The sequence below is a fragment of the Neodiprion lecontei genome, chromosome 1 (assembly GCF_021901455.1).
Source record: "Neodiprion lecontei isolate iyNeoLeco1 chromosome 1, iyNeoLeco1.1, whole genome shotgun sequence".
Taxonomy (NCBI): Eukaryota; Metazoa; Arthropoda; class Insecta; order Hymenoptera; family Diprionidae; genus Neodiprion; species Neodiprion lecontei.
The window spans coordinates 22,856,216-22,880,800 of record NC_060260.1 but is presented as its reverse complement, the minus strand read 5'-3'; the positions used below and the strand labels follow the sequence as shown (position 1 = coordinate 22,880,800).

Sequence of the window (24,585 nt, the reverse complement as noted above, 5' to 3'; positions counted from 1 at the left end):
TCTGAATTCTGAATTCTCGTCGATAAGCGTAATGCATGCGTAGGTGTGTAACTTCTGCGCGCGCAACTTTAGTTCAGCTTACGACCGCAAGGTCGAGGTTGTGTCGTTAAAATTATTCATACTTTGAGCATAAGAGGTTCGCGGGTATTTCCAAGTTTCCAACCACTAACAGTAGGTGGACATCTTGGTACCCGAAGCGTTGGAACACCTTGGCAGTTCGTTGTTTCGCTTATTGTTAGACAACGTAAATAAAGCCAGGGAATAAAAATCAAATTTTTAAAATAATCATTACGACTGGGTATTGATGTAGAAATTGTTTATTCCTTGTCCATTTATCTTGCGCCAGTGTAGTCGTAAAGATAATTTTTTGTTCCATTTCGTTCCCATTCACTGCAAGTTATATATGGAAATCTAAGCAACGTTAGCATTATAAGGATCAAAATACTTTCTACCTATTTTTCTTGTTATTTGGCGAGAATGGGTTCACTTTCACTGTACTCTAGGCAAATTGAGACGGAGTGGTTACATCGACAATGGGTATTATGAAACTCTGACAATACAGGTTGACAACCAAAAGTCGTCCGAGATTTAACCAGTTATTTGTAATTGAAAGTCTCTACTACGTTTAGTCTGGTTATAAATTGAGATTAATGTTACAAAATAACGTGTTCTTGACGTATTTCGAGAGGTGATAACTTGAAAAGAGGTAAACTGCAGGCTGTATCTTGCAAACAAGGCTCCACATACAGTTCACGCTGTTGAGGTAATATTTTAAAACTGGTATCAAACCTGCGGCTCATTCTGTGCACGAGTAAGTTTGTCAAGCCGATAAGAATACGTCATAAGCGATTCAAAACTCATTTTATAGAAACAAACGTATACCAGGAACATCTTACTCGCGAGTCTAGACTTTGTGGCAAAAGGCTTGTGTAAAACCATTGATACTATGTTTCATGATTACATAAGGATATTTTTGTCTAAAAGTTCAAGTTTAAATTACTTTAACATTAAAATTGAAGTACTACCAAACATTGAAGATTCCATCAGCCCGCGGTTGTAGTCGGTTAATAGCTCTTCATGAGGGAGCTCTTTTGCTTAAAAATTCTTTGTGGTTATTCCGCGTGATCCAGAGGTGGCATAAAATCTGAGAGTTTGCATACCGAAGTAGTTCTTGATAAATTTTTTGTGTGGTTGTAGGATCGGTGCCTTTCTACGAGCTCGTACGTGACTTTGTCCCCTCAGGAGTTTCGGTAATTAAACTTTTGCTCATAGCAAAATGAGGTTTTAAAAGGTACGCCAATTGTACAGAATGAAGAATGTTTGTGGATAACTGTGTTCCCCTCTTAAATCTATTCGTCTAATGTCCGTTAGAGGATTCTTTATCTCTATTTTGTACGCCTTCCTCTTTTCAGCTACTAAGCATTGGCTTTGTTGAATTGTATTTCGGCGTATTGAATAAAACACTACATCGAATTCCCGAACTGGCCTCGGGATTGGTTCCACTTACGTAAATTAAAATCAGTTTTCTACGTGATTCTTCGCGACTTATAAGCTCTAAAAGTTCATCTCAAATTTCTGTTCGCCACATCTCAACCAGCTACTTTTGATCAGGTGGTATTGGTAGCAATAAACAGGAGCACCAATTTATCGTGGCGAGAATGAAAATATGCTCATTTATTTCTCAGATCAATTGCAAACGAGGTGTTCTCTAGCAAGTAGGTACATCACATCACTCGGACCAACATCAAAGTATACAAAACTAATAGCGCCAATTCGTATGATTATTGAAAACAGTTTGAAATGCAAATCTTGTATTATTCTGTTGTCGCTATGATCGTATTATAGACAAACGATTGACTGTAACTTTTTTTTTTTGGAAATCAAACTGATCTCAATCAACACTAAAGTCAAAAAGTCTTCTAAATGATCGCGATGAGATATCCGATTTCGAAATAATTCACCATTTCCCAAACAATACTGATAGTAGACAGCTTTTGTCTTGCAAAAGTTATTTTTTGGAATTGACGATAATCTAAGCCCAAAAAATTTCCTTGCATAATAGATATACTCCAGATGAAATAATTTTCAATTGTCAATATAAATTATATTTATAAATCAGAATAAAATCATTTCAAATGATTAGCCTATGGTGGATGATTTTTCTGAATTTTTTAAACGTATTGTTCATGAAGTCAGTTTTCTCAATCCCCCAAAACAGTTGTCCGACAATTAGTCCCGTTAATAGGGGTTTTTGCCCTATAAAAGGTGGGGTAATATATATATCACTATATAGTGATTTTGTTATAAATTATTTAGTTCCAGGCCCAGATGAAAACTTCAAAATCTCGACCTTGGACCGGAGGGATCCGCCATCTTGGGTTAACGCTGTGAAAAAAATTTTTTTTTTCCAAATAACTCGTTACACATTAACTTACCAAAAAAGTATTAAACGAAAAAGGTAGGAATTTTAGTTTTCTCCAAATTTGTATGAGACACTTTTGTTGTACAACCAACCGTTCAGGAATGATTTGGAAACAAAATTTTTTGAACTATTGCTCCAAGATGGCGGATCCCCCCCTGTCCACCAAGGACGAAATCTTAGATTTTTCCGCGGGGCCCGAAATTAAATAACATATATCGAAATCAGTACTACCCCACCTTTTTTAAGGCAAAGACCTTTTTTACTCCATATTGACTGGTCTAAATATTTCTACTGAGGAAACTATTTAAGTATTTCAATTGGGTTTGCATTCATGGGTTGAAATTATGTTGTTTCAAAGTTTGGCTTTTAGAGAATAACCAGTCATTCAATACATTTAGAACTTTGTGATTTTCTTGTTTTTTGAATTTAACAATTTTGGAAAGAGTTTCGAGAGTTTGATTAACGAATGCCAGATTACGATATTTTGGATCTTGAAGTATGTAGTCTTCCAAACAATTTTCCGTGCACCAGTTTCGTCTTCAGGCGTAACAGAAAAAGTGATAAAAAAGTGAATTGTAGTATTTCGAAAGTAATCGTAACACAATCTTTACTTTTGTTGTAGATTCGATACAATATGAGGTTTCGAAATTACCGCATATTATGTCCAACTGGATTCTTGAATGCAGTGAGAGTAAGAAATTGAAGAAAAGTCATCGATACCAATCAACTGTATAAAAAGAACAAAATAATCGAATTCATAACAAGTAAATACAGGGTGGTCTATTTAAGTTGACACAGCAGAATGTCTTGGGAACAATGCATTTTAGAGAAACATGTTTGCGATAAAAGTTTCATGGCTCGAAAGGGGCAAAACACTGTACTACCGAACTTTTTATTTGGTGGAGGTTCAAAATGTCATTTCGAGGTTAACATGGTTTTTTCAACGGAAAGGTGTAGCTGCTATTAACAAATTTGCATTTTACAAAAAAAAAAAAAAATAATAATTTCTTTATCCCAAATTGTTTTTCCTACGACACTAATTTTTCAAGTTATTATTAAATTAGTCAAATAGGTAGTGGGAAGATGTGTGTGGAATTGTAGGTGATAAAACAATTGGGCCGTTTTTTATCAATGGTACATTGAATGGAGAAACGAACAGATGGTTTTTAGATTAAGAATTGCCGGGACTGATTGAAAATTTGGATCTCGAAACAAGACGAAGTATGTGGTTTTAGCATGATGGTTGTCCAGCTCATTATTCTAGGTTATCCAGAAAGGTTATCCGTCGCTTCATGATTGATAACAATTTCCGGATTAGTAGAAACGGACAAATAAATTGACACGTTGAGTCCCAGATCTTACAAGTCCTGATTTTTTTTATGGGGCTACCTTCTAGAAAGAGAATATGAAGGAGCGAATTAGAAATGCTTGCAGAGGCTTTGAAGGAGATCATTTACTACGCTGTCACGCACTTTTTATAGAACGTCTTGACAAGTGCATTGAAGTTAACGGGCATACTTTGAGCATCTATTGAAATGAATATTTTCGTAAATAACTGCATTTGATGTCGTAGTAAAAAAAGGTTTTTTTTTCACATGACCTTCTAAATCTCTACAGAATGAAAAGTACGATAATACAGTCTGTCATGCCCCCTTTGAACCATAACAATCTTATTACAAAACATGTTTCTTTAAACTTCTTTGCTGTCAAGATACTACTGCTTCTATTTAAATGGATCACTGTGTATAGATAGCGGGTTGTTCACTTGATTAAAGTCGTGCAAACTGGTGTCAACTTCTACATGAGAAATGCAACTCAGGCAAAGAAAAAAAAAACTCTTTTAAAAGACAATCATTAGTGAAGAAAACTTACAGTTTTGTGCACAAAACAATATTTTCGTTTGTAGCCCTTTTCAAACTGTCTACACTTGCGTATGTGATAAAATATGAGTGAGATGCTCATATAAGTTAAGAGGCGGCTATCGTTAATGATCTCAGCGTCCATTCGAACCTTCAGGACCCAGACTGAGAGACATTTTTATTCCGTGTTCCGTTTATCGCTCGTTCTTAACTATTTTCATTTTTTACCACAATCGAAAAATATGGTTCTAGGTACAAAATGAAAATCAGTTTTGTAGCTGTTACCAGAAAGTCTGGTATCCGTTACTATTCTTTTTCATTGTGATCACTGTTACTATATTTTCTTGTAATGTTGCGAAACTTTAATGCTTGTGCAACAATAAATTGATGTTAAAGCCTCATTTAACTAAAAAAGTAGAGTAAAAGTAAAGTAAAGAACTGATTTTGTGTTATAATTACCAAAAACGGATCGACAATAGCATAAAATGGTTACGCGTACCTCGTGTTTCGTAATTCCAACAATATTCAAACAGTTTTTTTTAACGATACCTGTTTTACTGAATTTTTCTAGTTACTACAACAAATGAAATTTTTCTCAGTGCATGGAGCTATAATATCGATTATCGTTGCTTTCGAAATCTGTTAAATGGTAATCAGGTGCTTAAGAATAAATCTGCGTGTTCTATTTCAAGACCTTTGGCATTGTGAAAAGAGTTCGAACAAATGATTTTGCCACAGGGTAACTGGCATCGTAAATAAATTTCTCCGACTTAAATATTCTACACAAGATGACCATATACAGTTTTCCAGAAGCGCGGTTCAAGGCTTATCAGATGCTTTTGAAGCAGATTCAAAAGCACAACTATGGGGACACGTTGTAACTCGTTGAATTCCTCTTGAGTACCGTTATGCGACGTATTTGATAATATCAGAAGTCAGGTGTGTTTTTACCCATCATTACACCATTATTGTTCCGACAATTAAAAAAATGTGAGGAGCAAAATGATGTATGGACGTTGTACTGTCGTCGAAGTCGTGACACGGTAGTTGGATACAAATGTGACAGGTGAAAAGTCGGCGTTAAAAATGAAGAGACCTTCGGAATGCCCTCGTAACCGACATCTCTGGTCCAGGGACTTTTCACAAGTGAATTTAAATTCGAACTTCCGTGTGTAATCTTCAAAAAACACGTACGTAGTTCTGTTCGTGATATTTCTACGATTTTTTCCGTCGTAAATATCAAGTTTTCGCGCTATATGGCATCCTTTATTAACTAGTGAATCACTTCTTGTTCTGATTATAGATATTTTCGGTATTTTATTCAACTTTATGATCCAGCTGTTTGAAACATCCAGCTCTCACTTAGGGTACACTTTCACTTTAAATACGATATGATGTGAAAATGATACTATGAGAATTAAGATATTAACGAAAAAATCAGAGAAATTATTGGACTGGGTATTCTTATAGGTCAGGAGTGAAGAAAAAAACATCAAAAAGTGCTTGAACGTACTTCAATTGTTGGTGTCAAGATAAGTCTTATATTATTCCTGGAATTCGTTCTAGAATGTTTCAGAAACAATTTCCAAGAAGAATTGAAAATATCCTTATAAGCGCCGTTTTTTATTTTTGCTATTGTTAACGTTAATTTTTTGAGTGAATTGAAAAAAGGGATTTATTTTCGAAATAAATTATTTTTAAAGTAGGAAAATAACATTTATTATTCCTTTGTAATATGAATGTTGTATAACAAGTGTATTTTTACATAATTTTTAATGTACCTGATTTTATACTAACGTCAAAAAACAACCTTTTTTAACAAAAATTATGTAGCACTAGAAAACTAAACATGTTTACTGTTATAATCTTGCGCAGCCTTCAATAAATTACTGGAGAAATTATCATTATTTTTTATAACCTTGTATTTGTTCCACGTTTTTTTTTAATTTGCATGTACCGATTCCATTAATTGTTAGCTGTAGTATCCAAGACCTCGTTGTTGTTTTTTTTTGCGTGTATTATTTACATGCTTTTCAACGTTGTTTTAATTAGATGAACTGGTTGACTTATGAATTTCACCACGATATAATTCAGTTCGACATTTAGAACACAGTCTCACATTTTTAGAACCTACACTTTTCGTACCAGATTTATTTGACTTTACAACAAATTTTTAGACGGGAAGAAAAAGCGCATTCTCGAAAACGGCCGAGTCTTACAAAGATGATTGAATGAAACGTAAAGGTTTTTTTTTCAACCATACAACTACTAATTTTTGTAGTTTTCAAAATTTGGAAAGTCGTGAAAGATATTGGAAAGGTAATCGAATAAAAGTGGCTCGATTCGCAAAGTGGGTAGATACATACATGCCTCGTACGTTTCTCAAATATTGTAGCGTGACATTAATTGCATCGCGTAATGGAGTGAAGCGAATGCTCATTACACGGTTACAAGTATAAGTGTACTAATACCGAATATCAACGGAATCGAAGCATTAGACTTGAGGTAAGTGAGACGAGGTGTACACGAAATATCAGAAGATGATGTTCGGATAAAAAGAATCCGGTGGTAAACACGTGTTCCTCTCATTAGAAGATGATGTTTAACCGACTATGGCGGCATAGCTATTCATCATTGTCTGTATATTACTCCTTATTATCCCATGCCGTTAAAAAAGATCGTTTATTTTATTTGCAAGGTTTGGTCCAAAAGTTAGGCATCGTATCGGCATGGTCATTTTGGAGTGACACACTTCGTTGCGAGTAGATCATCATTTTGTCCTACCAAATTTCGGTAACGCGTGCTATATCTGTCAGTCACACATGGTTAGTCTAGCAGAAAGCTTAAACTAACTGTCGACGGTAGCATAATATGCAACTTCAACTTTAATTTCTACCTTGTTTAGGCGTGCAGTGTGATGCGAGGAAATATTTTGAAGGTACAACGAGGTTAACCAGAGCAGAAACTGAAATGTTAAAATCTTGTGCGCATAACAAAAACGTTTTAAGTCCTCTTCGTTATTACGTTAACATTGAGTGATTCGCACTGTTTGTCTTTGCACCCCACCGGAAGCGACGCTTCAACTCGGTGACAATGTTTCGGTCGGGCGCAGCTGAAACTGGGCGATATTTATGAATTTAGAAATTCTAACCGATCAGGTATTCAACCATGTATGATTTGATTATCATTTCTTAATTGGTTATTTCCTGGCACAGCTCGATTCGAGATAAAAAGTTATTATTCATGGTAACACGAGGTTTTATAAATATATGCGAGACGAACTAACCAAACGAAGAATTTCTAAAATGGAAGAGAGAAAGATGAGCTCGTAGAGAAAAATTACCTGCGCATCAATAAACATTACTCGCTCAAAACTTCAACTAACGGGGAATCCGGTTTGTAAATCGTGTTAGAAAGCTATGTACCTAATGGAATTTAACGAGCCTAATATCCTTTTTGTAAGGTGTAAGTGCGATAAACCCTTCGAGGCTGTTCGGCCCCAGGACGCTTCCCCCAATGTAAAACGTTAAATCAACCGAATCGATTTAGTTGGATGAAAAATTGTAGCTTCAATCATTATTTTGTGAAAATGAATATACCGTAGTTAATAAAATAAATTCTGTTGGATCAAATAAACCAAACGAATCGTTTGAACTGTGCGGTTGATTTGAGTGAAAATTTGATACGTTCAAATAATATTTAGCTATGTCAACTCGACGTTCCGGTTGAAGAAGGAGGTATCTGAGGTTGAATGCGTGCAATTGCTTTAACAAAATATTTTTTTTTTTTCTTCAAAGAGTTCAGTATTCCGCGGAATCAAATTTGATCCTCTTGAATCAATCGCCACATGCGATTTAGTAGATAAATTGATTTCGTTAAACCAAGTGATTTTTATTTTATCCGTTTAAAGTTATACATCGTTGAATACGTATGGTTGAATGAATCTTTAGTCAGGAACTTTTGATGATCGAAAGAAACAAATCAAGTTTCTTAGCCTTAACAAATCTACATTTCGTAGGTAGCACTTGTTTCGTTCATCCACGTCAGCGAATATAATTTTTTAGGGTATAAAGTTTGATTGGGAACTAAAACTGCGTTTTATTTGACTTGCGAACAAATATAAGTTATTTGTGTTACCGAAAATTCTACCAACTGCCGTAGTTAGGTTAAAAGTTTCAATTTTTTCCAGTCAGAACCATTCCAAACGATTGCAGAACTTTCTTTGATTCCATTCAGTCTCGTCAAGTGAAATTTATAGTAATTCTATAAAAACATTACCTTGTTTTATGACCTGAACATTTGTTTATCCGAACGATGTGAGATTCTAGTCAAAGAATAAGTTTATTTAAGTAATGATTAAAAAACTACACTCATCGTTAACTGAATGTTCAGCTGCTTGTACTTGGCTGTGAATTTTCCGACTAGATATTCAGTTCCGTTAACTGGGATTTTTTAAAATAATAAAACATGATCTTGCATTGATCAAACATTTGTTGGATCGAAAGGTAGGATATTTAGGTTAACAAAATGGTTTTCATATTAACTACACAATACAGGTCGTTCAACTTAATATTTCGTTGACTACATCCTCGTGTTTGTGTTAAATAATAAGTTAGTCAATAGAAGTATTTTTCGTTTAGTGCGTGCAACTTATAAATTGTTGTAATTTTTTTTTTTTGGCTCAACGAGTGTAAGGTTGACGGAAAAATTGAACCAGTTGACAGATACTTTGGCAAAATCATGCTCATCACTATTTACAAATACAATTTTTTATATTTTCAGACTTGCCCAACTCGCCCAGTTCTGAAAATTCGATTGCAATTTTACCTCATCACTTAGTCTATTTATTTTCTTACTTTATTTATTTATGAGCTTACACACACACACACACACAGAAAAATGGGTGATTGTGTTAACGAGGTATTCAATTTGTTACCTGATTGATAAAACTTTGAATAAATGCCTAGTCTATCTGCTATTCAAATATATAGTAGGATAAATAATAATTTATGATTTCATATGGTTGAAAATGTAACAAAATAATTTTTTAAACCTGAGCTACGAATTTAAAATATCTGGCGCCAGATAACAAATTGAATAACCTGGATTTCATTCTGCGACAACGCTTTGGATAACGAAGCCATGTAAAAACAACAATATCTCTTGTATTAAATTTGCAGAATTAGAGAATGATGATGATAGTAGTTTTCACACCATCGCGCTCACTTGTTGATTTTTTATTGCCAATTATTATGAGCATTCGATGAGACAATATCTGATTCTATACCTTTTTTTGCTTCCATGTATTACTTATAATTGAATCCCGTAACTGTGGAAGATCTGAATCTTTTTTTCAATTGAAGCATAATGATCGTTAATTCACAAATATTGAGAGATGTGCGTTTCTTATCTGGAACCTTTGTTTTTAATTAGTTTGTGTGACGCTTTTTTCTTCCAAGATTTACGTATGCAACTAATTATACTCAGTTATAGATACGAGCGGACGCGTCAATTTGAGGTCACGGGATAAGAGAGCAAGAAAAAGAAATACTGACCATTCAGTGAGGTTTGACGTCAACGAAAAGACCACATAATCCCATGAATTTGTTACAAACATAATGTAAGTAGGTATGATCCAGACGAGCAAGCCAATAAAGTACGTCCAGCTAGGGTCGTGACCAGGTCAGCTTACGAAGGAACAGTTGTAATTCGATCAACTTTCGCTACGTATGAAATTTGCTGAATTCGTCGTTCGCTTCATTGAAAGTACGAGAATTGTACCTGAGCTAAAAGAGTTCCGCAATGCAATTTTTCGATTGACAGAGAAGAGTCTTATTTCTCAATTCCTCGACTCCAAAAGTGTTCTCAAATACTATCAACAATACAAGTTCGCAACAAAGCAAATAGAACACGACGTGCACCCAATGACCTGAATCGCATCGAGATTAAAAACTGCGTATACTCAAGTCGATGGAATATCTATTTCCAGCGAAGGTGAAATTTTCCACGAGAATTTGAATCTTCAAAGTGATTTGTTGACTCGTCTTGGGCGCGTCGCAGATTCTTGATTCAACGGTAGGTCGAACAATTCCTTGAACTAGATTATCAGGCAATAATTAGTTCTAGGCTTACTCAGCTCGATTAACTTTGCGGCTGACGAACTTGTGACAGGGTCAAATTACGTATCCTTTATATCTTCACAGCAGCGGCATTCAGCGTTTTTTTTCTACGGGACTTGATTTTCTTCTAACATACATATACAACGATAACGCCTGTATTCCCTTTAATACTCTTCACGATGTGAATCGATGCGAAATCGATCGGCCTCTAATATCAACGACGATACCGCGAGTGGATCCCCTGTTTCCTGATTAGTATCTATGTAGGTCTCTAGCGATTGACCATTGAGTGCTGGATCACTATGATGGTCAGTTGGCGACCGAAGGATCGGATCGAATTTCAACCATGGTCGTCGACCATATGAGACAGTTTTAACATAGCTGTGAACCGTTTGCGTGGTTGTATCACATATTCTTCTTGACAGATGGTTAGGAATCCGTAAAACCGAAATCCTTTCAAGTTTCATAAGGTGTAAGAATATTGTTCGGATCACGGATCGCAACAGCTTGTAGGTCAAGGGACAGAGTCTGTTTGGAAAAATTCAGTTAAGGCAAATACGGAACTGAATGTCTCTGAGGTAGTAAACCACCGTTTAAAAGCGGCAGTTAGAACATTTTAGTGTTTCCTTCTGGGTTAATCAGTATTCTACCGGTTCATGTACTCAAATTCTTGCGCTACCAACGTGCGTGGCGAGATTCTAGTTTCACGTATTCTTACAACATTTGATCAATGACTGAGATCATTTGCCATCACAGTTTTTATCTCATTTTTTTTTCTGGATTTCATACTCATCTGCCAGATAAAAAATTACTATTCGTCGACAGATACAGGCGTGCATCAAAACCACTGTCCGACGTTGTTGAAAACTTTTAAAACCTGAAATTGTGAACCTGACAGAACGAAATCGTCACGTTCTAGTTGATGTATGTTTAATCGATGTTCGAAGCCGTCGATGAATAGTATATATACTTCTCGCAAAAATTAAGGGAACAACAAAATTTTCGCAATTTTTTGGTGATTTTCAACAGGCTGTATTTCAGTGAAAAATGGTCGTGCAAGAAATAAAAAAACAAAGCTTTTGAAGCTTGAAGACTCTAGTTTTTGAATTTTTTGGTTAAAAATTTTTCGAAGCCCTATTAGCCATGCAATCCTTGGATAAAGCGCGAAGAAAAAATTTTCAAAATTTTTTACATTTTTTTTTTCGCTCTACGGGCATGGAAAAATTTTTCCGAGCTAAACCAATGCATAGGTCGCATAGCCTGTTTATTCAGCTTCAAGATGCTTTTTTTTAAACCTCGATACGACCATTTGTCTTCGAGATATCGAATTTTGAATGCCAAAGGATCCTTTTTCACTCAACTGCCGATATCTCTGGAACTACTGGTCGCACAGCGAGCCGAAGGGCAGTTTCTTTTTATGCAGAAAATTTCCTACAAAAATCTGTCATGGTTGATGTCAAAAAAAATTTTTCTCCACCTGTAGCGTTAACGTGAAAAAAGAGCAAAAAAATGCCATTTTGCCTTTTTTTGGATAATCGACTGTATCTTCGTCAATATTGGGGGAAGAGCTTAGGTTAGAAGAAAATTTTACAGCCTAATGTACCCCAAAGGTCCCCCTAAATCGGTAGATCGATCGGTTCAGCGGTTTTCCTGGACCGATTGATTGAAATTTTGAAAAAATTAAGGGAACAAGGTTTTTGTTTCTTAAGGAATTTTTGGATAATCGACTGTATCTTCGTCAATATTGGGGGGAAAGCTTAGGTTAGAAGAAAATTTTACAGCCTAATGTACCCCAAAGGTCCCCCTAAATCGGTAGATCGATCGGTTCAGCGGTTTTCCTGGACCGATTGATTGAAATTTTGAAAAAATTGGATGAACATTGGCGAACTTTGCGATCTGGTTAATAAAATCGCGTTCTCTTATTACAAATTATTCGAACCTTACTTGAAATTGCCAATTTGGCAAATAGTATGATACATTAAACGATTTTTTTCTTTAACACTGCATGTGTGAGGTTCAGTTGAAATCAATTTTTGCGAGCTTTATGTGCTTCTTGACTGCGAGCACGTTTACAGTCAGCCCAAGATTTTGTTTATTTTCTGTAGTTCGAACAAACATCGATTTATAAAAAAGTATACACTTGCTTTATAATTTCAAAATGCCTTTCAAAAATATACCATACACTATTTTGGAATGCATTTCATGTCGATGAGATGTATCAGTAAAAAAAACCATGGAAATAATAACTCACATAAGATCGAGACATTTTTTGACAATTTAAATATTCACATAATGTCTAACAAGAGAAGTACACGCATCTGGGGTGCCTGATTTTGATAGAATTTGAACTGATGAAACTTAAATCGAATTTTCATTAGACGCGTATTTTTTCCCCTTCTATGGGTTCCAAAGAAAACGCGTACAGTTTGTTCTTTGAAAGATCTTTACTCGTGTTTTTATTACTTTCAATTACACGCTAATGAAATTATTTTCTTTCCACAACATGCATTAAAGAAATAATGATTAAAAAAACTCGATTTATGCGGATGTTGTTATTTTATTATACGCTATAGGAAGCTGTACAGAGTATAAATCTTTGTCAGAAGATTGTACGAGACTGGTAATCATCGAAATGCATTTAAGACAAACGTACGTGCGGCACTAAGAGCATATTATAAACGCTGATTCCCTACACACGAATCGACTTTTTCGTTTACTATTCAGAAAACATAATTCGTTGACATTCGCGAAAACGTTGTTTGATTCGGTTAATTTTGCTGCGAACCAGGCGTATTGCAGCATGCCTCGAATAGATGTGACCAGAATAATGTTGACAGCCGTCGATCATCTGAATTTATGAATGTTGGTTGCCGTGACAAAACAACCGCAACTTATAAACGAAAAATTTCCTCTCAAAAATAAAAAAACGTTTTAGTCCCCGATTCTCAGGTGGAATACATTAGCAGCCTATTGAACCAAATATTCGGAATTGAATAAAGTATTTTGACAGCAGAATAAATCGTTTCTCTCAGTTCACAATGGCTGAAAGGTACATAAACTTGAAATAAAACATCGCAAAGCAAATTTCTTTTCCCGCTTTTAAATTATCGTCACCAGTATCATCCGTCGAGAAATTGTACTTCAGAAGCAACGTATTTGTGTAAACAGTTTTACGTTGGTATTGCAAGCATCTGTTCAGTCGCTAATTTTGCAAGAATCCACCTGCCGCAGAGTCGGTGACCAGTTTTTTTTTTTGTTTTTTTACATACGTTCTTGCACGGTTTGTGAATTACCTGAAATTGCATTGGTGCCTTCTTAAATACCGCGTTAACAAGTAATGGGAATGTTATTTTCAGTTACGTCGCGTTTCTATGTATTGATTTATTCTTCCGTTCGTTTAGTAAATTGAATTACTGAGTCATAATATGTTCTAACGAATCCTCAGGATAATGTTGATCAAGTGAAAATTTTTAAATATCGATCGTTACAATCTAAAATGGAAACCATTGTTCATGTTGTACATATATTCTTTTGTGCTCTCTTTTCTACGTTCTGAAACTTGTTATATGTTCCAAGTTGCATATTTTTCTGCGCCTTGGTGTTAATTAACGACAAGGAATATTATAATCCTGGAAAACTGGGTTGATTTGAAAGTATTTGAATCCGTGTACATTTTAACATTTAAAATTACCAACTTGTACCGAATATCTGCGTAATCAATTGATTTCTTTGTCACTATAACCCATTAAAATTTTTGCGTTTTACATTTTCAATTCCGTGCCTCCAATATTACCTCGCTAATTAGTGTACAGGAAAAATTATTTTTCGTAAAATATCAACCAGTATTTAACTCGAAAGATGAACAATGTAAAATTGAAATCGAATAGAAATAATACTAGGGTTGGATTTCAGCATCTCCTTTTTTTTCTGATTAGTAGCATATGTAAATTATATACAAAAATAAAAAGAAAATCAGTATGCTGTTCTAGAAGTATGTGACCGAAATACCTATGAATAGTATCATATGTTCTTTACCGCAACCTTCTTCTACTTTTGTGTGGCGAGATGTATTGTTTCACGTAGCACACATCTTACGTGTGGTGAGCTGAGTGACTGATTCTGAATCAGAGTAAGGGTATCTGCGGACAATTTCAACTGACCTCTGCTCTCGTTGAATGAAATGACGAACAATACAAGAGACGGGAATGACACTTGTACTGTGTGACTAAAAGCCCGCGGTGTCAAGAGACAAAAAAATTCTTTAAGAAAAAAACATACAAAAAAAAAAAAAAAAAAAACGGACAGAAATTAAATAGTAACAATTCGACCAACCTAGTTCCTGTAATTATCCAAAACGATCAAAATGAAAGGCTTTGCGTGACACTGAGTGATATATTAATCGCGCCAAATGACACAAGGATCCACTGAATTGACGCGGTCATCTCTTTGTAAAATTCTTCGGGCGTGCGTCGAGCTGCGAATTATGGTCGGACAATCCCAACTCCTAGGTACCTCCCACTCTCCTGACTCGATGCACCAAGTATATATGGGCTAGTGGCCTTCGTGTAGCCACCAGAAGTTGCTTCGATTCAGTACTGTCCTTATCCTTTGACCTCATTTGTGGTGTGATCTCAGTATAAGACCTCATTGACCGATCAATGTGAGGAGAAAATTTTAGTTACCACAAATATGGCCCATTATCGCCTCTTTTCCGCTTGGCCGCTACTTTAGTGCAACTCTTAAGATACCCGTCAAAGTTGGTGAAGTTTTTTCAGGCACCCTCAGACTGTTAGACTTTCCCAGTGTATTTCCCTTGATTTATGAAACATAAAGAGTGGAATGAATTTATTTCAAATTGGAGAATTGATCGGTTTTACCAATTTGGAAATAATAATTTTTTCACAAAAATATACCCACGTCATTGTAATACGCAGCAAAGACAATAAATTATAGTACGAAAACTATCCATTCGAATGGTTTAATTATGAGGCATCACGGAACGTCATCCTCACGCTATCAGAGAAAAGCATTTCCATTCGTATTTGCACGCAGTAGCTTGGGGTGCACGATATTTCTACTTTGCTGCTTAAATTTGTCGACCATATGTGGTTTAGAGTCATCCAATGCAAGTTACGTCGATGAATGCAGACTCGATTGCGCGAGACTCCGGGAGCCCTTCTCGTGCGGAAAATTCAGAGCTGTTCAATGGCTTCACAACCTAACCACGCACAAGGTAAGCAGTTTCGAAGATCATTGGTATACGTTGAACGTTTCTTGGTATCTAGAAAATGTCGTTAGGCAAATGTGAAGACACCCTAACAAATTTCGGCAAGAAGGTTTTTCACATCATATTGACATTGATCATTTGTAAGTTTTTGTAGCTCACGTTATCGCAACGATGCATTGTGCAGAAATTAATTTAAAAAAGATATTGGGGGAGTCAGGATAAAAATGGTTACATGAGAGATAAAAATTTTACAAAGGCAGCAAAATTTTTTGCTTCGCATAACAAAGTCAACCATGAAACTTTTTTGTTTTACCAGTGATTCTCTCGTCAAATTTCGCCACCGAACATTGAATAAATGACGCAATGATTCAAAGTGAGGAATTACTAATAAAAAAATTTCTTGCATCAGGATATCCGCTACGGGTCTTTCCGGTTGATTCGATTATCCTCAGTGATGGAGGAATCCGTTCTTCCTGAACTTCCGAGATTCCGAGGGTTCGAAAGTTACTCAAAGTTTTTGACTTTCTTGCGATCCAGTGTCGAGGACATGTTGACCCGTCGAGCATTGGTTTATACCGTGGAGCAGCCTTCGATCGCGAGGAGCTTTTCGTCCGGGCCAACGATCCTGGACACGGATGAGCTGGAAGAATTTCTCGAAAGCGGAAGATCGTCTGGTACATGACGAAAACTTTGACCTTTTGAAACATGGTCACTCAATTAGAAAAAGTAGGCGAATGAAGGGTATGTTGGATCACCAGGTGAATTGGACTGGTCTGTAGAAAGTATACTCGTATTGTTGGCCCTATGCTTTTCTAAAGAGTGGTCCAATTCGCTCGGTGGTACAGTGTACCCTACTTTCTCCCAAGTGACATATTTCGTAAATATGAATTACAGAAGCTCGCTTGCTGCACAAGAAGAAGAAAAAGACGCTCTCGGTTATTTTGCCGCTGCTTATCCTCCTGAAGATCATCAAGTTGAAATTAATATTGTTACCGATTTTGATCGGTGTGCACTTCATTAAGAAAATCCTCATTATCGGAGCTCTTGCAATAACGTCGATCCTCGCCAATCTTAAATACTGCAGGCTTCCTCCGGCGAATCACCACCCAGTTGCCTACAGTGCCTGGTCTACAGCTGCCGAAACACCGATGGATTTTACAGGTAATCCAACGCTCGAATGTTCAGTGAATATTTCTGTTGCCTGGTGTTTGTTATCGGTTTTATTGATAGAATTGGTGTGATTATTTAATTCGGCATACTAACCTTGCATTATGTACTTGGAATACAGCCACCGGGCATGAGGATGATGGCTGGAGTCAGAAAATTGACGTGATGGCTACGCATGAGCCGATTGTCGCCAGCATTCAACGGCATCCGTACCGAGCGTATTTGCCAATTTTAAAACAACAACAGATTCATAACACAGTGTAAGCAGGCTGAAGACGCTAACGATTTCTTCAAAGAGAGTTGAGAAGTCTGTTTTTCAACCATCGAATCGGTGTCCGCCAAGGATTATCGATCGATGTTCAACATCGATATCAAACTGGTCTTTACATGTTAGACTGACTGAGATCGAGAGAATGCTGTTCAAGTGGCATTTTAGTTTTCACACTATTAGTTTTGACATGACTCATTCGTTCACGGGGCCCGTGAGTTTAAACCTAATTATATCTGTAGATAGATGTTTTTATGTATTTATTTATCATAGATTAACTTATTGACACAACTGACAGTGATCGATCGTTGATGCTACCTTTTTAAAATCATGCTGTGATTGTGAAAACTTTGCAATTTCTCCAACACTCTTCAGGTGTTCAAAAATTTTCAACAATATTCTAAGAAGGTAGAATCAACAATCGTAATTATCTATCGGATTTATAGTTTTGTAGCAGTGGTAGTAAAATCTGCATCTTTTTCTTTATAAATGATAAGCTCTTATCTGTTGTTGTTAACATCGAGACGATGGCGAGTGCCATTATTATCTAAGTCGCAATGTACAATTCAGCTAATTAAACTGATGATTAACGACTTATGGACTGTAAATTAAAATTTCATCGCAAAATTAACACCTTACTTTTTACCACCCACTTCCAAAAATTATACCCTAAATAATTGACCTAGCCCAGAACGGTGGACCTTCTATGAGCGTTGTAAATTAGATCCAAGATTATAGCCGATCGATTTTTTTCTAATTAGAAAACACATCTGGCAAAGTCTGTATATCTTTCATCGTACATTACACCTGAGTACTTGTCTAAAACGGCATGAATCTCTGAATTTAACGGGGCATATGTCCATTAGACACAACTCTTGTAAATTGCGACACAAGATCTTGGATGAACCAAACGAGCCTTGTTGCTCCGTTTAGAAACTGTGGCTTGTTTGCCTGCTAGCTAAGTTCCTTTGGAATCACCGTTCTTTTTACACCTTTTCTGTTCAATCATTCAAAGTTACGGTTTCCAATCTTATTTCTTTTTCACCATCAAAAGAGCAAGTATCACGGAAATATGTGGAGCTATTCAACTAAGTATACAGAAATAGTCGATTGCTCGTAAACAATTCGCAATGAGTGCACCGTAAACTATATGAGAGTTTTAAATCAATTTTCTTCTCTACCAATCTTTTATGATTTTGATACATTTTATTTCACCTTTGTTAGATTATACGACACAGTGACGTATCGTGTCAGTAGCTTTGCAGAATTTTATTCATAAGAAATTCCAGTGTTTGATGCATGATGCGTCATGCATCAGTTGGGACGTAAAAAAGATCAAGCTCGTTCGTAAAAACTGTTTGCGATATTAAATTTACAGATTTTCACATTTATTAAGGATGTTAATTTTCCAATTTCTCATTTTTACTTGAGCTGATCTATAATTTGGATTGAATATCGAGACAAAGTTTGAACGGAGGAAAGCTTTGAGGTGTGAAATAGATCTCAAAGTTATAGTTTTAATTTACTTTGTATCTGGTTATCGGTACCATCAGTTCTGTATCGTATATCTACTTGATCTATTCATTTCATCTAATTTCTCTACAGTTTACAGTGAGAAAAATTTCATTTGTTAAAGTAACTAGAAAAGTTCAGTAAAACAGGTATCGTTAAAAAAACTGTTTAAATATTGTTGGAATTACGAAGAACGAGGTACACGTAACCATTTTGCGCTATTGTCAATCCGTTTTTGGTAACTGCAACGCAAAATCAGTTTGTGAGGTTTACTTTACTTTTTTAGTTAAATGAGGCTTTAACATCAATTTATTGCTGCACAAGCATTAAATTTTCGCAACAGTTACAAGAAAATATAGTAACGGTGATCGTAATGAGAAAGAATGGTAACGGATACTAGACTTTCTGGTAACAGCTAGAAAACTAACTTTCATTTTCTACCCAGAACTATATTTTTCGATTGTGGTAAAAAATGAAAATAGTATATCGGAACTCAATGTACACTATATGGGAATACATATTCTATCTATAGTCTGTTAGTCTGTCTATTTCGAAAACGGAGTTGGATTTTGGCGTATTTTGGCTGATTTCTAAATGGTGATTTATCATGACATGCTTCAAACTCTTTGGTTCCGGACAGTTGGCACATACAGCGCATCTTGGAGTACAGGTAGAGTGAGATGTGCGTTAAATTCTGAATTTTTTCTGCGGTTACAGGGGTAATTAATTTCTACAACATAGCTCTGATTATGAGTTAGTGTTTCAGTACAAGAGTGCTCCTCGAAATGATTTCCGCACACTTGAAACGATCAGTGGATGTTGTGACCGACTCTTAAAAAATGCAATTATCTTACATCATGTACAGTAACGAGTCGTTTAACTTAATGTAAAATGACAGACGGAGCGAATTACGGACTTATGGACAGAGCGCAAAGTGGTATTGTAGGCATGGGGGCTATCCTAAAAGACGGAAGGGGAATCGGAACGTCAGCCATATTGATAGGAGCCATTTGCGCGCGACTTATAAACCAGTTCATTATTGAATAAATGCCAAAGGATGTAGATGCAGTGAAATGCATCACGGACTTGGTATTCATACGTACTTCTTATGCCGCTTGTACGCTTAAGAACAACGCAAAGAGCAAAAGCAAGGCCGTGATATTGACTAAGTGGTATAATAGTGAATGTAATATATTAATATAAATCTACGTATTTTGCAAGTATATGTATTTATATAGAAATCTATCGCAACAGATAGTTCTAAAATTTTATAGGTCACGATGTCCGATACATTTGTATCTCAACGCAATACTTACTCCAATTATAAACTTTTTATCTTAATTTTTAGCCCTGAACACCACATGCCTCGCTGTCTGGCAATAGGTTGCATTAATACATCCAACAGAAAAAGCAGGGCCCGGTTAAAGCTTGGAAAACACAATAAAATTACATTCAACTGTGTCCTACGGGGATACAGAATTGTGATCCCAGAAAAAATGATTGATAAAATATTAAATGTACTGCATAAAACACAGTTGGGATTTGTGAAAATGAAAGCAGTTGCGAAATCGTTCTTCTGGTGGCCTGGAATTGATAAGGACTGGTTTATGGTCATAATTTTTACTAATAATCGATGTCGGATATGAATGGCCGTGAATTTTTGAAATAGAACGAATTGGTTGTGAAAGCTCAATAAAAGTGTTTCGACAAGTTTTGCACGATTCGGCTTGCCAAAATGTTCGATTACTGATAACGGGCGACAATACACAGGCGCCGAATTCAAACTGTTCGTCAAAAAGCTAGGAATAAAACGCATTTTCTCTTCTGTCAAGCACCCGGAAACTAACGGGGCAGTGGAAAATCTAATGAGAACATTAAAAAAATCTTACAAAAAATTAATAAGGCAGAGTCTAAATATTCAAAAAGCTATTGATACATTTTTGTTTGACGATAGAACTGTAAATTAATATTACGGATAGAGATAAGAACCCGATTCACACTCTTACTTCCGAGCACGGAGCAGCGAGTAACGGGTAAACAGAACAGTCAAATTTTAAACAGAAGGGGGAAGCGAATGTCCGAATTGAAAGTGGGAGAATGAGTATGGGAAAAAAAATTTAGTAAAAATGTAATATGCGAAACAGTTGAAAAAGCTGGCAATGTACAAGCGAGCGAAAAAACGATTAACCAATGACTGATATCACCGAAAAATGGATTTTCCGGATTCTTTATAATCAAATTCTTATCAATTATCTACGATATCTCTGTCAAAAACACACGAAAGAATGGTTGTAAGACTTTTGTTGAGACAAGATTCTGACGTTAGCATATCACCAGCAATAGAATTTAAATCATGTTTTTCAAGTTTCCCAAAAAAATCAGAGCTTTGCTCTAGATATTACTTATTGTTAAACTATGGTTCAAAATTGTGGTTCGAAGTTATGAGGAACTATTTTTTCCCGCCCCTTTTAGCACTTTGTAAAAGTATTAATTGACAGAAATTAATGTTTAGCATTTCAACAATTGAGAAGGAAAATATGGTTTGATAAGTACGTCAATATTATGCAGAAGGTTAAATAATTTTTTTATCTATTTTTCTTCACACTTCCAAAAAGTTGGATTACTGAAAGACAATCTTAACAGTTTAACAAAATGTAAAATAAATCTACAAGATTTTTATTCTTCATTCCAGTTAATTTGCAACGAACCTCGTGATAGATTCATTCTCATTGTTCATTTTTATGTTTATTCCAGAACTTGCATAATTTTATTCAATTAAAACTTAATTACGGCTACCAAATTTTGGGAAAAAATTAAAAAAAAGGTTTGACCTTCAACGTGCTTCTATCAAAGAGAAAAATTTTTCAGAATTTGTCGGTTATTTTCAAAACTTCAGACATTGAATTTTTTCAATTCGTAATTTTAAAAGTGCTCAACGAAGCCAAAAAAAAAAAAAATTCCTCACAGGAACATTCTTGAAATGATCAGAACTAAAAATGAAGTAGTTAAAAAATTCTTCCAAAATATTTTCAGCTCACAGTTGACTTCGTAAAAAACTTGAAAAATTGAATTAAGCGTCTAAGAGATGCTATTGTCGACATATAAACGACACACGTTCATGTATTTGATTGACATTTATTTTTCCAATGCATAATTTCGGCGTACATCTTTCTTGTACGAGATTTTCTCAACTTTTCAATTTCATGATGACGGTATGTTACCAACGTTTTCCACGTACGCGATAGTTGTTGGTTATGAAGAACTTCTTTCACCGGCATCGTCAGTTGCTTGGTTGATAATACGTGAAACTGCTAATACCCCTAAACCCAGCTAGACCCGTTAAAGTGTTACGAAAAATAACTCAGCTATCATATGGTATCGATCATGAATACATCTAAGGCAATAATAAATATATGTTTACGTTTTCGTCAATTTAATCATGCGTAAATTGTCTATTACGAAGAGAAATCATTGATTTGATAAACGATTCATTAAAGTAAATGTTATTTCATTATGAAAAGTAAATTTAAGAATTAAACTTTTCCGCCTGTATAGAACCAGTAATAGTGCTGCCCTTTATAACTACGTTGAGGTCCCATTGAAAATCACTATTTTCACACCTTTCCTGCACCCGTAAGCTTTGTCTCTAACTTACATCACTTTACGCTTCAACTCAATCTTTCGAGACATATTTGTATTGTGCAATTATTACACTCAAGAGCATATCAAAAAATAATCACCCTTCAGGTGTAACTTAACTTTGAGGGGGAGGAATCTGAACTAACATATCAATACTTCGTAATGGACGTAACCCTCAAATCCGAATATTACCCAGATCACTATATTGACAAACTATTAAAAAATTTGCAAAGTTAGAAATTACTTGAATTAAACCTGCGTTTTAGAATTACTATTTAATGTTATTGATTTTTTTGAGAGGTAAATTCCCACAATGCTGGCTCGCTTTAAACACCTTGACAACATCGTGCCTTAAGAATTAGATCTAATTTACAACATGTTCTGAGACCGTTGAAATGTAGGGTACATGATTCTTGAAAAAAATATTCATGGTACCTGGTTGATTCGTAAAGGGCTGTTAAGATTAAAAATTTCTTTTCCATATCGTATCTCAATCCTCGGGTATATCTAATTACTGTAATTTTTACCTAAACTAGAACATTTCCGCGCTTTCCTGATTAGTTATTGTTTTTTATCATAAAAATTGTCCTCATCATATTTGCAAATACTAACTTTTTAAAATCATTTATCGCGTGTACGTCAAAACTTTGCAAATAGTTCCCAAAACTTTTTCCGAACGCAATGGTTTTTGATTATCAAAACAGATTCTTAATCGATCCTGTTCCACTTTCACGTGATCATCTACAATCCACTGTCGAAATAATCAGCACCCTAATAAAAATGTTTTAAATTCATTTTCACGAACAGCTAATCTGTATTTCATGTGTGCAGACCTGCTTAGGCGTTCAGCAGTACTTATTTTAGGAGTTATCTTTCCATCAGCACGAAATAAATTAAGATGCCAGCCTCTCGTTCTGTATGATGATATAATGGATCCCATGGCTGTACATTTGGATCCATCGGATTTATGTTTTGTAGCATTTTAATATTCTTATTCTCAATAGTGACATGTCATTCTAGAATTTCTCCGTTCACTGAAGCAGAAAAAATGGCTGTTGCTTCATTACATCTTAGAGAATTGAAATGACGAAGATCTTGCCTTGGTTTTCAATGCTACGGATAAATCTAATTCGAGTACACTTTCAATAGCTTGTTGTTCATTCCGTATCTCTTCTCGTAACATTTGATATGATTTGGCAAATATGTTATTAATACGGCTCATTTTGTCAAGTAATTGTATCGTTTCTATATCAAGTTCTGAATTATTCCACAAGCGATGATCTAAGGATTTTCGATTGTCTGTGATAAAAAATTGACCGTAACTTGGGTTTTCGTTACCAACTGGATTTAATGATGTATTTATTTGATAATATATCTGCCCCTGTATTTCAAAATAATACCAGCCAGGTCGCTGTTCTCGCGAATTTACTGAATCGGCATTTAAAGTCGTAAGAGATAAGGATTTTTTGGAATATCTAATATGTTTGAAAAAATCATGGGACTTGGGATGTTCACTACTAAATAATTTTTTCAATTCACGAGGAGGACTTGGTAAATTTTTTAAATATACAACTCCATGAGCACAGAGTAGTCTCCAAGTGATAGTTTGTCGGATACTTTATCTCCTTTGAAATGTTTAGCACCACAAATAGTGCATAAAAATTTCACTAGCCCTGCGTAATATTGATTATTATTATTACGATTCATCTTGTTTCTCTCTCCAATTCCATAGTTCACATTCTCATTTCGCATAGGTTTATCTTGTGATGTAATTAATTTATCTAAATTTGTATTTGAAACAGGCTTGATACTATCCGTTTGAATATTTATCATGTTTTCTAAGGACTTTATACATCTATAATTCTTTTGTATAACTACAGACCTTGCTTTCACTTATTGAGATTCTGTCTTTTTTTCTGTTTCAGCGAATGGAATTTCTTCTCTGTTATTTGCTTACTTTCTTTTTATTCATATTTGAACTCGTAGTAGTACCTTCTGATGAACCTATTTTTATATGCTTTGTACTACTTAAAAATTTGATTCTTTTTCTAACTGGATTTTCAACAATGTGTGAGTTATCTAGGTTTTTATGTATTTTTAATTATTACTACCTTTAAAACCCTCTCTCGATAAAGCGCGCTCGAGGTCGGATGCCTAGTATAGCTGGTTTTTGTGCTCGCTTACTCGTTGTCAGTGTTTTACCAGATGACATGAGATTTACCGGATTCCTCACGCCCTTGCTGCTTGATGATTGTTCAATGGGTGTTAAATGTTAATCAATACATTATCACAACATATGTGCTAATACACAATTCAATATGTGCTTATGCGTTCATTACAATCATTAACTCAGTTTTTTTCACTTTCACTTC

General features: G+C 35.3%; 1 protein-coding gene across 1 annotated transcript; it reads left to right on the top strand.

Annotated features, from left to right (window-relative positions):
* Nucleotides 1-14,976: 14,976 nt before the first annotated feature.
* LOC107228191 lies at nt 14,977-17,693 on the top strand. Its single transcript, XM_015669569.2, has 4 exons — nt 14,977-15,633; nt 16,037-16,301; nt 16,522-16,788; nt 16,916-17,693. Exons 1-4 carry the CDS (start codon nt 15,385-15,387, stop codon nt 17,056-17,058), a joined length of 924 nt encoding a protein of 307 aa, XP_015525055.2. The 5' UTR covers nt 14,977-15,384; the 3' UTR covers nt 17,059-17,693.
* The last annotated feature ends 6,892 nt before the right edge of the window (nt 17,694-24,585 follow it).